The sequence below is a fragment of the Balaenoptera musculus genome, chromosome 1, assembly GCF_009873245.2.
Source record: "Balaenoptera musculus isolate JJ_BM4_2016_0621 chromosome 1, mBalMus1.pri.v3, whole genome shotgun sequence".
Lineage (NCBI taxonomy): Eukaryota > Metazoa > Chordata > Mammalia > Artiodactyla > Balaenopteridae > Balaenoptera > Balaenoptera musculus.
The window spans coordinates 164,177,719-164,193,065 of NC_045785.1; the positions used below are offsets into that span (position 1 = coordinate 164,177,719).

General features: G+C 38.0%; 1 protein-coding gene across 4 annotated transcripts in view; it reads left to right on the plus strand.

The window, feature by feature from the left end:
- The first annotated feature begins 6,491 nt into the window (after positions 1-6,491).
- The window catches only part of TAF1A (TATA-box binding protein associated factor, RNA polymerase I subunit A), a 33,656-nt gene continuing 24,800 nt past the window's right edge, over positions 6,492-15,347 (plus strand). For 2 of the 4 annotated variants that reach the window (XM_036829461.1, XM_036829488.1), the window contains exons 1-3: positions 6,492-6,592; positions 7,753-7,885; positions 11,791-11,960. In XM_036829461.1, the coding sequence (XP_036685356.1) occupies positions 7,765-7,885; positions 11,791-11,960 (291 nt within the window). In that variant the 5' untranslated portion in view covers positions 6,492-6,592; positions 7,753-7,764. Of the gene's footprint in view, positions 6,593-7,752; positions 7,886-9,417; positions 9,493-11,790; positions 11,961-15,347 lie in introns of those variants that run through there. The other 2 variants (XM_036829471.1, XM_036829481.1) reach the window with 2 other exon arrangements.

The window sequence follows — 15,347 nt, forward strand, 5'->3', positions numbered from 1 at the left end:
ATTTGAAAAGAGTGGGTCAAAAATTTAAACAGACACTTCACTAAAGAAGATACAAATGTGGCAGGTATGTATTCATGTAAGAAAAGATATTGAATACCATTAGTCATTAGGGAAGTGCAAATCAAAACCATAATGAGCTATTATGGCACATCCACTAGAATGGCTAAAATTTAAAAGACTGATCATAACAGATGTTGCCAAGGATGAGGATAATTGGATCTCTCATAACGCTGCTGGTTATAATTTAAAATGATTCAACCACTTTGGAAAACAGTTTGACAGTTTCTTTAAAAATTACACCTTATCATTTGAATGCAGTCTTTCCACTCCTGGATATTCACTCAAGAGAAATAAAAGTATATATCCAAACCAAGACTTGTTCGCAAATGTTCATGGTGGCTTCACTGGTAATAGTAAAAAAAACCACACACAAAAAAACCAAAAACAAACAAACAAAAAACAGCTGTCCATCAACAGCTAAATAGATGTTAAATTTTGGAATATTGCTCAGCAATAACAAGGAACTATTGATACTAGCAACAACAAAGAAGTTCTGAGTGAAATAACACAGACCCCTAAAATAATACACACTGTAAAACTGCATCTATATAAAATTCTAGAAAATTCTAACTAACCTATGACAGTGGTTGCTTAGTGATAGAGCAGGGAGACTAGGGATGGACACAAAGAAACATAAGAGAAAAGACAACAACAGTAATGAGACCTAATCTTACTAGAGTGAAATGATCCTGTTAAAGAGTAGTGGGAGATAAATTTGGGTGGCTAGGGTAGGTCAGATTTTGAAAGATTATTAATCAAGCACAATAAATTAGACTTAGAGTAAAAAACAGAAAGCTATCAGACTTTAAGGGATCATATAACTGAAGTGGAATTTAAGCAAGTATCCTGTTCTAAACGCCAAGGAGAATGAAGATTTGTGCTGGGCATGGCCAGTAGAGTTAAATCCTTTTCCTACAATTAAAAAGCCACGTCAAAGTCATGTCAAAGGGTATGTTCTCCTGGGATTGCGTCACATACAAGGCAAGGTCTTCTATCACCATGTACTATTTGTCTAGTCCTGACAAATATTATTCCCATTTCTACTGAACTAAGAAAGAAACTCAAACATCTGAAATTGCCAGTAACACATAGGCTTATATAGAAGTTTTTGTTTCCGGTTCTGCCTAATCTACCTTGGCACTATTTTCACAGAAGTCAAATATTTGGTGCTTTGATCAAATACAGAACAAATTCCAGGGTTAGGGCCTGGACAACACAATTTCCACAGTGTAGACTGTTTGGCTTTACCTATTTATGGTTTTCAGATAGGAATTACTTCCTTACTAGGACAATAGCATAGGCAGAGAATGTAGTCAAAAGCATTAAACTAGGTATCAGAAGTCTAATTGTGTGACCTTAGGCAAGTTGCTAACTTTTCTGAGTCTCAGATTCCTTGTCTATAACATTGGGGCTCATGGTAAAACTTCATAATGTTTCTATAAGAAGCAATGGGAGGGACTTCCCTCCTGGCGCAGTGGTTAAGAATCCACCTGCCAATGCAGGGTATGTGGGTTTGATCCCTGGTCTGGGAAGATCCCACATGCTGTGGAACACCACAACTACTGAGCCTGCACTCTAGAACCCATGAGCCACAACTACTGAGCCCGCGTGCCTACAGCCTGTGCTCCGCAACAAGAGAAGCCACCGTAATGAGAAGCCCACACACCACAAGGAAGAGTAGCCCCCGCTCGCCATAACTAGAGAAAGCCCACGCTTAGCAACAGACCCAACGCAGCCAAAAATAAATAAATAAATACATAGAAGCAATGGGATAATATATTAAAATGTTGCCCATTTATGTTGCTTAAATAATTAAACAGCAGAACTTCAGGCTCTTACAGCCAATAGGAATGGTTGATGGTACAAGAGTCTCAGCAAATCAATGACTTTGTCACAGAGGAGACATTTTTTGATAGTACCTCTACCATGGAAACTGTTTCCTTCTTACTAAAAGGTAGCAAGGAGGGTAACAGAACCCCCAAAGTGTGCTTGTGAGGTCAAACGTGCCTTCTGGAAGGAGACATTGAGAGCTGAGAGGGAGAAAATATGCCCTTGACGTAACATACAATCACAGCAGATGTTACAGATCATACACAGCAAACCTCCTGAATGTTCAGCATTTTGATTGATACAAGCGGTATAAATTAGGATCCGGAACATAAATACCATTATGAAGACTGCACTTAAGAGTGGATCCTAAGCAATCGCACACCGAAAGAGTAAGAATTCTCTGCAAGTACAAAAGCTCATTCCAGTTTAATTCTACATGGGATTTGAAATGGTATGGAATACATAAGAGGATGAATCAAGGACATCAAACTAGGATGATTAAACAGAGAATCTAAATATAACTTGATATTTCCCTTAGTTCTCACTGATTCTCTAGAACAATGCTGTCCAATAGCAATATAATGCCAGCTACATATGTCATTTAAATTTTCTAGAAGTCACATTAAAATCAAAACGGATGAAGTTAATTTTAATAAATTTTATTTAATCCAATATATCCAAAATATTATCATCTCAACTTGTAATAAATATAATAATTATTAATGAGACATGTTAACATTCTTTATTTCATATGATATCTTCGAAATCTGGCGTGTATTTTACACTTACAGTACATCTCAATTTAGGCACATTTAAAGGCAGCACAGCTCTTGAAAGCAGGGATTAAATATTAACACCAGATCCAAACCATATACTATACACATTTGCACATTATTTTGTATACATTTTAAAGAAAAGCAAAACTTAAAATTGTGTTTTAGGATTTAAAATATTTTTGGCCAACCTCTCTTGGAACTTCTGTGGAAAGAGAAAGAATGATGGTGATTATCTCAAAACCTCCAATTTTTTGTTTGCAATCAGACTTTTGTTATTTTGTTATCATTTATTTTTCATAATTACCTTAAACACATTTACTATTCTTGACAAACATAAACAAACCAAGAATGACATCTAAATGTGTAATAAAACAATTTGCACAAGAGCCCTTATCCCCTTAGGTTGAACTGTAGGAAAACACAGTTGCAGAACATGTAACTTGTTTAGGCAAATGTTTCTCACTAGAGCTCTATTGGCATTTTGGGTGGAATATTCCTACCAGTTGCAGGATATACAAAAATCCTAGCCCTGGCTATGAAATTTTAGTACCATCCTTAGTCATGGTAACAAAATAAAAATTGCCCCCATGCATCCACACCCCTCCCCAGTAGAAAGGACACCAACCTCCCAGTTGAGAAGCACTGCTTAAGGCTTTTGTTAAAATCTGATCAGTTAACAAAGCACCTGCGGTTGTGAATATTCTGTAAAAGAAACGAATTATAATATCAACCTAAGAAAAAAAATCCCTATATATCAAAGTTACTTGGATCTACAAGGGAGATATATATATATATATATATATATATATATATATATATAAAATTAAAGCTAATACTACCTTACTAGATGTCTTACATGTCTGAATTTGAATTTTCTCTCCTCTGAGAGGGGTCTTATATTGTTCTACTTCCACATTCCCACATTTGTTCCCTCTTCCGCATTATCTTATCTTAAATTTACACCTGAATTAATTGTATTTTTTTCTTTGTATTAATAGTCAAATCATGGATATATTTTGAATTATTTGGAATGACTGTAGAGGATTTTTTTCCCTTTATTCTTAACAAAAGAACATGCTTCTCAATTAAAACTTAGGAGAATATAGGTTGAGATGCAGTATGTAGAGTTATTTGGATAATAATTGTCATTAAGTGGGAATTCCCCGGTGGTCTAGTGGTTAGGACTTGGCTATTTCCTTGCTGTGGCCTGGGATTGATCCTTGGTGGGGGAACTAAGATCCCACAAGCCGCGAGGTGGCGTGGTAAAAAAAAAAAATTGTAATTAAGTAAATATACATCATCTTCATGACGGCTGATCTCATTTACCCCTTATAACCAGGTTTCTCCACAATAGAATGCAGTTACTCCTCGGCATTAACAGCTACCAGTTGTATGTTAAAGCACCCAGGAGAAGCAATATAGTCAGTGACTATCATAATGATTGAGATGTATGATGATATCAGTAATTATTTTTAGTATAGATATCTTTTGGATACAACAATCATCACTAATATGATCATGTATCTTTAAAATTTTATGTATGTATGTATGTATACTAATCGAATCTCTGTTGGGAGCATAAACATTAATTGGTACTCTAGAACAACTGTTGGCAAACTATGGCCAATAGGCCAAATCCAGCCTGCCACCTGTTTTTGTAAATAAAGTTCTATTAGAACACAGACATTCTCATTCACTTACATTTATCTATGACTGCTTCTGTGCGGCAACAGCAGAGTTAAATAGTAGTGGTGACAGAGAGACTGTATCACCTACAGAGTCTAAAATATTTACTGTCTCTTTAGAGAAAGAGTTTGTTGACCCCTGCTGCAGATTGTAAGTTAAAGGTCAGCAAAAAACCTACACAAATGATTTTTCTTTTCTTATGGCTAGAATGAATTTTATGGAATGAGATCAAGGAGCTGTTAGTTGTCTTGGGCCAAGGTCTCTTCCTTATAAAGGAGCATTTAGGACTGGAAATCTTGACACTGTCTCATGTCAGAGGTGAGAAAACCTGGTGAAGTTCATTTTAATGAGATTTAAGAAGTATCTTTTCTAGAGAATTTTCAGGTGAATCTAATCTTTCTAATTGGTGTCTGAAACATTCTTTATTAGATTGCAGGGAATCTAATAAAGCTTCACAGGAATAATCGAAAAGTTTGTGGGAATAATATTGTCTAAATAAGAGTTTACAGTTTTTAAAAAAATGTAATTCATCATGTTAAGTTGCTCTTTGGCACAATGCAATTGTAAGAACATCTTTTTGTTCCTTAGAACATGTTTTCTCCTAGATTGGAATCTAGAAGTCTTTGGTATGCTTTGCTTTGTTTTATGTTTGCATTTTTGTCATGCCATGTCTTTTTTTCAATCTTGTTTATGCTATCGGTAGTATAGTCATTTTCTTTTTACTCTCTTCTCTCCAACATTTTCTACCAGAATTGTACCATGGAAAAGGAAAGAGGTAGGTAGAGGACAGAAAGATATCAGTGTTAGTTCTTAACTTTCTGTCTTTTGTCTACTGTTGTCTACAGTTGTCTGATAATGTTAAGGTAAATCGGAAATATCTTCTCCATTTTTGTGGGAGCATGAATTTCTAGCCAGATAAAATCCATTCTAGTTTGGCTTTGATGAAATTATACTTCATAGCAGGGGAAGAAATGTAGCCAGACCAAACCTTTATACAATAAAAGTATGGCTATATTATTTTCTGTGTGTCCTCTTGGACCACAACTGTCATTTAGGTCAGCCTTGCCTGTGGAGTTAGAGCAGGGGCTTGAGTGAGACCAAGGATTTATGACACAAAAAGCAGCAGGAGAATTTTTCTCACAAGCCCATAGCTACTGCATAATATTTATGAAGACAACATATAATCAAGTATTTCAGCATTTTAAGGAATCCCTGTACAAATTCTCACTAGACCCTTTAATCACCTGTACAATATTGTGATTCTGCTCAAATGGTTCACTTTCAGGGCAGGGGAAACTCAAAAGATTCCTGTGGGAGCCCATGCCATTATTTGTGCAGCCTTAGTTATGAACAAAACTCTTGTAATGACTTTAAAGCTGCTTCTCTTTAACTTTCACTACTTAGTCCGAGTTCCGTTCTCTGATGCTACGAAAAAAGTCTGACTCTTCCTTCACAGATGAACCCCCCAAATTTTGGAAATATTGTGTTCCAACGAGTCTCTGCTTTTCCAGGGTCATCTTCCCTAGAACCCCTCAACTTTCCCTCATTTCACATTTAACCATCTTACTTTCAACCCTTATTTCATAAGTTCATCAACGTTCCTCATGAAAAGTGACTCCAGACCGGTGGACAGAACCACTCCCGCTGAGAAGGAAAAGATATTCTCGTCCAAATTTTGGGGGAGCAGTCAGAGTCATTTAAATTCAAAGCTAAACCTTTAATGAAAAAGGAAAAAGATTTCAAGGAAGCAATTAACAGGCTGTGCAGAGATTTATCTTGTTAGGGCCACGAGCCGCGCCTCCGAGGCTCGCGGCACGCGCCAGCAAGCCAAGCAGTAACTGAAAGGTCGTCGTACGGGGGACTACTCGAGTAAACTGACATTCTGCTATTTGGACTGTTACCCTCATCCAGCCGACCTCCCGTTGCATTAATCTTCATTTGCAACTAAAGTCTCCCACTTCTTTCCGCTGAGACAGACTAAGATGTACACCTGGGTCCAATCCAATGGGAAGGCGGCTGCCCACGGCCACTTCCGGGTCACTTCCGGGTCGAGGCGCCTCCAGCGCCCAATCGGGAGTTAGGGGCGGGGCTGCGTCTGCGCGCCGCCGTAGCGTCGGGGTCAGGTTTTGTACACTTCCGCTCTCAGGTCGCTAACTCCGCTTCCCGTGAGAGTTTGCTCACGCTGGTCCGGAGTCTGGAGACTGAGTTTGGTGTCGCAGAAGAACTCTGGCTTTAGGCAGGTAAGTCCCGCGGTTGTCTTCCATCTCGTTGCCTGCGTTCACAGTGGAACGGGAATGGCTGTAGTAGGTTTCACCCGTGTTCTCCTCATATTTTCTCCTGATCCTCTGAAACCTTGAGTTCTGAGGGCGAGCCTGGAGGGGTGGGGCAGCTTTGGTTACCGTGACAACTGCAAGACACCAGTTTAGGCTTCGAGAATTTGGGAAGGGAGAGCATCTTCTGAAATGACTCCTTAAAATATGTGTGAGTCGGGTTCAAACTCAAGTGTTATTTCAAACCCGTGCTCGTAACCACAGAATTTGATTTTGAAAGGTTTATTCGGGTTGTGATGTGGAGAAGCCAAATTTGAGGCAGGGTAAATAGTTAGAAAGCTAATGCAGCAATCCAAACACAGTTTGAAGGTGTCCCGAGCCAGAGGAGTGGTGTAGAGTTGCGGAGCAGAGAGAAGATAGGAGAAGTACTAGCAGGTATTACCAGCAGGACCTAATAGTCAATTGGATATGTGGAAGGAGGGAGAGGGGTTCTGAGCATCTGGACGGTTAAGTCCAAACTCAGCTTGGCACAAGGCTGTTTTTGTAGATTCTTTTCCCGTCATCTGCCTTCCGCCCCCCTCCTCCACTCACACCCCAAACTCTGTTCATGCCAAGTGTGTTTGGTGTTCTAGTTCCCAGAATATTGTCCTCACCTTTTTGTGACACTGAGCCAGGTTACATAGTTTCACTGAGCCCTTCAGTTTTTTTCAGCATGAAAATGGAAGAAAGTAATACCACTTACCTCCGGATTTCTGTAAGGATTAATAGCCCTGGTGTATAGAAAGGGCCCAATAAATGTTAACTACTACTGTTATTATTTGTCATATTGTTTTATTATATATTATTTTGATGTTTCTTCCTCTAGATGACTTTTTTTAAACTTAAAAGGTTAGTATCTTATCTATCTTTGTATCTTCTTGAAATATAGTAGTAGTTGCAGTTGTCTTTTTTTTTAATGGGTCATTCATTTTGACTGCTGCTGACATAATTAAATTCATTTCTTTAAAGGAACTACCAGGTACAATTAATTTTGTTGATCATTGATATTTATTAGATAAAAGATGGCTGTCTTTCTGTATAACTCAGAAGCCTGTGGATTAAGATGTACAAAAAGTAACTGATATTCTCAGTCTGGAATAGGTATGAGTGATTTCAGTGAAGAATTGATAAGGCCCACAACAGAGGATGAACAGGAGGAACCGCATGTGCCCTCTGGTACAGGAATGTGTCTTCCTTGGCTCCAAAAGCATATAGAAACCATAGGTAAGTAAAATAACATATAGCCATTTCAGCTCTAATGCAAGGAGATGATAAGATTCAATATGGATACAAAAATGGATAACCAAGCTGGTTCAACTTTCAAAATAAGAATGTATGAGGATTTTTTTTAGGCTGTTAATAAAAAAGAAATAATAAAAATAGATTCTTTTTTTTCTTTTAGAATTCTTTTCCTTTGAATTAATAACAGTCTCTATTATGGTAGATACACTTTTTTTTCCCCCAGTAATACTTACTGAGCATTTATTATATCCCTGGCATTGGTTAAATATTGGGGATACATAGTTGAAGAAGATATGATCTCTACCACTGAGGAGTACATACCAGAAGTTTCTGTTGAATTGCATTGAAATAAGCCCTAATAGAATTGATTTATAATAGATTTCAAGAAAGGAATATTTTCTTCTATTTTCATCTAATGTAGAAATAAATAAGTTTTTCTATGGAATAAATTCCTTATCAGAATATATGAAAGAAGCAGTTTTCTGTATGTTGGCATGTTGGGTCGTGTAGTCCTGGGAATACATTTGAACCAGCACTTTTCTAATTGCCCACAAATATATCTTTCTTAGCCTGGCTTTCTTTCCCTTGACTGAGATTCCCTGGCTCCTAGAGTTTAGCCCTTATTTCTTTATTTTTTAATCTAAATATTATCTCATTTAATTATCTCGGTAAATTAATCCACAGTAAATCTATGTGCAAGGCATTTTAGAGATGAGGGAACTGAACTTCCGAAGAAGTTAAAATTCTTAATGCCGGTATCAGGAGTCAAATCCAGGCCTATCTGATCTCAAAGCCTACATTGAGATACATATATTGAAAAAAGGGATAATATATGTAAAGTGCCTAGCATAGAGCCTCATGCATAGTGAGTGTTGAAAAAATAATAGTTTACTTCCTCTTTCCTCATTTTATTTTTGCTGAATTAATGTACATGGTTTGAGCCAGGTTTGAATGAATGGTACTTCAGAGGGCATGCTACCTCACCCCTTGTAGGGAACTAGTAATCTAAAGTTTCTGCTAGTTTTAAGGCATACCTGGGCATGTGTCTGTCACCAGTGTCCTATAGAGAGCTTGAGTCAGTCCACAAACAAGTAGGTTTAAGACCAGAATTTACATGCTTAGACATGTTTCATATAGTACAGATAGCCTGTTAAACCCCAAATACTTTCTGTCTGCAATGAGAATATAGTTGCAGGTAATATTGACATTGTAGTGGTAATTAACCATAGTAGGAAAACACAATTGCCTAACAATTATTTATTTTTTATTCTCTTAAATTTCTTTTGGCGTTTTGAAGGGTGTGTCCCCTAGAATAAAAACTTGGAAGGTGGGCACCAATCTGGAATAAAGCTGTATGTTGAGCACCTAGAATAGTGCTTGGCTATGGTAGTGCTCAAAAAATATTTGTTGACAGGCTGACAAGTTTCCAGGTTATTTCAAGGAAATTAGAAATTAGGTTGATGGCACTGGTTCTTTATTGTACCTCATTCCATCAAATTTATTTTCCTTGACAGTTATTCTTAAAGTTTATCAGCAACAAAGAAGATTATCTTTTGCTCACGAAGGATGAAATGAGAGCTACTCCTGAGGTAATTAGGCTCAGTTGGAAGACAGGAGGGGAATTTTCCAAGGATTTATGTATCCTAGTCTAAAGTTGATTTCCAGTTTGAGCTGTGAAAACTTGAGAGGTAGAAGGGAGTCTGGCCTGAGATCAGTTTTCCTTTAGGTGAATAACCGAGGTTTTAGGGAAGAGGTATTTTGTCACTTTCTTGGCCTAGCTGCCTGGTGTTGCTGCTGATACTGGGAGTTTGGGTGTAGATCCTGTTAAATGCAGCTTCTAATTCAGAGAGGTGGATGGGACATAGTATTCTGCATTTCTAATAAGCTCCCTGGGGATACTAAGACTACATCAGGAGCCCCAGCTGATTTGTATGTACATTTAAAAAGTTTGAGAAGCACTGGTCAAGAGAAATAGTCTTTGGGACTTCCCTGGTGGTCCAGCGGTTAAGACTCTGTGCTCCAAATGCAGGGGGCCCTGGTTTGATCCCTGGTCAGGGAATTAGATCCTGCATGCGGCAACTAAAAGATCTGGCACACCGCAACTGAAGATCCCGCGTGCTGCAATGAAGATGCCGCGTGCCGCTACTAAGACCCAACACAGCCAAATAAATAAATAAATAAATCTTTAAGGGAAAAAAAAAAAGAGAAATAGTCTTCTACTTTTTTTTTTCCTGAAGAATTAGGTACTGTCTTGCACAGTTTTAAGGTGCCATCTAAAAATTGTATCATAAGTTTGAGAGTTGCAAAAGGCATAATTTTTGGCATATATTGGCAATTTTAAATGAAATTATCGTGTGACTTAAAAAAATAGTTTGGTGGAATCTAAATAATATAGGGATGTGATACCTTTATCATCCATTTAGTATTTATGAAAAAGCTTTTAATAGATGGAAATTTTATATTGTTCCTTTTTCTTTATACTTTTATTCTTGCCATAAAGTATGTATCTACATTTAATTAATTTTTGTTAATATCCTGTAAGGTTTTAAGTATTAAAATCTCTTCTGGATTAAGAAATCATTGTAATTGATTTTTGTACCCACCTAATCAAAATAACATAAGTAGTGTTACAATTTTTGTTAAATTTTAAGTATTAAAGGTAAATTTTTATTGCTTATTTATCTCAATAAAATGGGTAAGGTTATCACTTTTTTCCGGTTCTTATATCTGTGGATGAATATTACGTATTCCTAGAATGAGAAAAGATTTAGCTTCAATTCTACCGTATTTTGTTTTAAATGGTGGAAATTCTGAGAAACTTTAGTCACATAAGTAACTAGCTGGCAATGAATGGAGTTTAATTATAGCAATGTATCATGTCTTTGGATTCCTTCTGAATTATTTATGAAAAAATTACTTAGTGATCTAAAATAAAAAATTATTAGGTTCTCCTACAATTTTGATAAGCAAAGAATTAAAAATCACCTGACTTGCAAATGGATGTGTTAGAGTCGTTCACTTTCTCAACACTAAACACCTGTATTTTCACCTTAAGGTAAAATATAATGATTTTGATCATGAAGCCTTGTGTATAGGCACAGTTTTCTAGGAGATCAATTTTAGGAAAGAATATGTGAGAAAGTTGAAGATCTGCAGGTTGATTGCTGTAAAACTATCTTTGCATGGTACTTACTAGTCTCTGTGTACTCCCAGGGGTGACGGTACCCCAAATGGAAGACTGCTGGCCTGTACGCGTCTTTAGTAGCGTGGGAAGGGAAGAAGAGGTGGCAATATGCCACCTGTTACTCATAACCGGGGTTGTAACTAAGCCCAAATATTCTTAACAAGAGGATTGTCAGTACTTTAGAGATATAAATGCTAATGTCTACAATTATTATCTCATTTGCATTTACATCACTGAGTTACTGGGAACTCAGTCCTTAAAAAATAAAAGTGCACCTCTTGGTGTTTTCAGAACATAGGTAGGTAAAAAAGACCATACTTTCCTAGGATGACCCTGATGATTTTTACCCATTCTAAATACTTGGGACTGTGCTTTTGGGGCCCTCTTTAAGAGATTCTTCCCAGATTGTTTAGTGCAAGGATGAAAGGACAGTTGAATCAGATTTGAAGGATCTGGTGATCCCAGTAGCCCGAGAATGTCAAATTAGACATCTTCTAATTAGACATTTTTTTCATTTGCTAAAACTAGTTAAAATGGATGGAAGAGTTTGTTTCAAATGGAGCCAGCTTTGGAATTGGGGATGGGTTGGGTTAAGTAATACCTACTGCTCTACTTGTTAAAACTATGCTTATCAGAAATAAGTTTCTTAAATTGTTGATTTGGGGTCACTGTGGGTCAAGACTCTCCTCTTTAACCTTTATAGCGACTGGAGGAAAACAGGAGAAGGATTTTGCTCAGACAACAAGTGCTTGTTTAAGTCTTATCCAAGAAGCTCTGCTGAAGCACCAGTGGCAGCGAGCTGCAGAATACATGCACAGTTACTTTCAGATCTTGGAAGATTCAGATAGCAACAAAAGACAGATTGCACCGGAGGTAAGTAAGGTCTGAGTCTGCTGGAAGATAGGACAGAATCCTGGGAGTTTCTGCCTCTTGAACTCCACCCAGGAGAGCTTTTGCTATTGACTGATTTTACTAAAAGCTACTAAAAGTGGTTTTGGGTAGAGAGTTTGTATGAGGACATTTTTTTGCACACTTCTTTTTCCTATTATCATTTTAAAGGAGACAAAAATAGCTTTAAATCTGAATTCTCAGATTCCCCAATACTCATTCACTTAAATAATTCTTTCCCTGTGTCCTTATTTTCCCCTTTCTGTAGGACGTTCCCCATCTTCAAACAAAGATGTTGTTATTTCTCCCATTTAGCATCATCTCTTGACCCCTACTTCTTCCACAGGCTGTGCCCCATTTCTCCATTCTGCCTTTCAGCAAAACTCCTTGAGAGAGTTGTGTGTACCTGTCCATTCCAAACCCTTCCCAGTTAGACTACCCACCGGCCATCACCATTTCTACCAAATTGCTTTGTCAAGGTCAACAGTGATCTCCATGTTGCTGAATCCAGTGGCAGATTCTCAGTGCTCATCTGACTTGATCTGTCAGCAATATTAAACATAGTAGATCATTCCCTCCTGTGTGACATAGTTTCTTTGTCTGGCTTCCAGGACACGGTACTCTCAGTTTTTTCTCCTACCTCACTGGCCATTCCTCGGTCTCCTTTTCTGACTGCTCCTCTTCTCCTTTGCTTTCTGACGTGGGACTACCCAAGAACTCTAACCCTTAGTTGTTATCGTTATCTGAACTCACTCTTGATGATCTCATTCAGTTTCATAGCCTTACATTCAGTCTGCATGCTGGCAATCCCCAATTGTGTATCTGGGGTCCTGACATCTCTCTTCAAGTCCAGATTCCTGTATCCAGCTGTCGACTCAACGTCACCTCTTGATGTCTAGTATCAGCTAGTATGGTACGTCACATCATAGTAACATATCTAAACTAGGTCTTCTGATATCCCTGTCCAGCCTAATTTTCCTCATCTCAGGTGACATTTCCTTTATGTGTCTAATTGCGAGGGCCAAACTCGGGGGTGTTTTTTCTTTTATACCCCATATCCAAACCATCAGAAAATCCTGTTAGCTCTACTTTGAAAACACGCTCCCTGCAGTCTGAGTACTTCTCACCTCCTCCATTGCTGCACCTGGACTCAAGTCCCTCTCACGTCACTTAGATGACTTCTTGCCCTCCCCTACCCCCGCAGTCTATTTTAAGCATAATAACCAGACTGATCCTTTTTTAAAAAAAAACTGGTTTTATTGATATATATTAACACACCATACAACTCACCCATTTAAATTGAGCAGTTCAGTGTTTTTTCATATATTCACAGAGATGTGCAACCATTACAGCAATCTAGATTTAGAACATTTTTCATCTTGCCCAAAAGATGCCCTGTACCCACTTGTAGTCGCTCCTTTCCAACCCCCAGCCCCTGGCAACCAGTAATCTACTTTCTATTCTGGACATTTCATATAAATGGAATCATATAACATATGGCTTATTGTGAATGAATTCTTTTACTGAACATAATGTTTTCAAGCCTTTCCATATTGTAGCGTATTAGTACATCATTTCTTTTTATTGCAAAATAATATTCCAGTGTATGGCTCTATCTCACTTTATGTATCGATTCATCAGTTTTTAGACATTTGGGTAGTTTCCACTTTTGGTTACTATGAATAATGCTGCTTTGAACATTTATGTACAAGGTTTTTTTTTTTTATGTACAAGCTTTTGTATGGATGTTTGTTGTAATTTCTCTTGGGTGTATACCTAGGAGCGGCATTGCTGGGGCATAAAATATATGTAACCTCTTAAGGAACCACTAGACTGTTTTCCAGAGTGACTGCACCATTTTACGTTCCCACCAGCAGTATACGAGGGTTCCAACATCCCTACATCCTCGCCAACCGTATTATTGTCTGTTTTCTTGATTTTAGCCATCCTAGTGGTTGTGAAGTGGTATCTCATTGTAGCTTTGGTTGACATTTTCCTAATGATTAATGATGCAGCATAGTCCTTTTAAAACATAAGTCAAATCATGTCACTCCTCTGCTGAAAACAGTGCTGTGTCTTCCCATTTCACTCAGAGTAAGAGCCAGAGTCTTTCTGATTGCCTGCAAGTTCTCCGTGCTCTGCCCACTCCCTTTCCCCCTTTGACCTCATCTCCTATTACTGTCCAACTTGCTTTTCCTTCTCCAACCTCACTGGCCTCCTTGCTCTTTCTTGAACAACCATACTCCTTCCTGATTGCCTTTGCCTTTGCTATTTCTTTTACTTAGGAAGGTCTTTCTTCAAATATCACTATGGTCACCCTCCTTCAAGTCACACCTTCAGTGGGGCCTACCTTGACTATTTAAAATTGCAACTGGCGCTTCCCTGGTGGCGCAGTGGTTAAGAATCATTGCCTGCCAATGCTGGGGACACAGATTCGATCCCTGGTCCGGGAAGATCCCACGTGCCGTGGAGCAGCTAAGCCCATGTGCCACAACTACTGAGCCTGCGCTCTAGAGCCCATGAGCCACAGCTACTGAAGCCCGCGTGCCTAGAGCCTGTGCTCCACAACAAGAGAAGGCACCACAATGAGAAGCCTGCGCACCTCAACGAAGAGTAGCCGCTGCTCACTGCAACTAGAGAAAGCCTGCACGCAGCAACGAAGACCCAATGCAGCCAAAAATAAATAAATAAAATGAAATTGCAACTGCACACCAACCCCCTTCACTTTCCAACTGGCACTCCTGATCCCTTTATTCTGCTTCATTATTTTCCCATAATACTTGCCAATTTAATTATTATATTTCTTGGTTATTGTCAGTCTCTCTACAATAGAATGTAAATTCCACAAGGGCAAGGATATAGAACAGTGCCTGGCATATATTGTTAAATTTATTCTGTAAACACTTTATCCACAAATAACTTCACATGAATATCTCAAGTAACTTTTACTATTACAGTAACCATTGCATCAGTTAGATATTTAATAGAGCCAAAAAATATTAAAGAAAAAAATTTAACCATTGATTGAAAGTTTAGTTAATGGACTAAAGTTATATAGATCTGTAAAACATTGGGCAAGTTACAGTCTCTTTTGGTCCAGAGTTTGTTTTACAAAATGAAAGAATTAAATCAGTGGTTTCCAGACACTTGTTTGGGCTCTGTTTAAATCACATGGGGCTTTTGTTTAAAGTATAGATTCCTGTGCTGCACTCCAGTTCTACTGAACTGAAGTCTGAATCCCTAGAATATTTATTTTTTAGTGGTGTCCCAGGTAATTCTTACATACAACAAGGTTTAAGAACCACTGTGATAGGATAATCTCCACATTTTCTGTAAGCATCAAAATACTGCAATTTGGTGTTCTGTAAATGA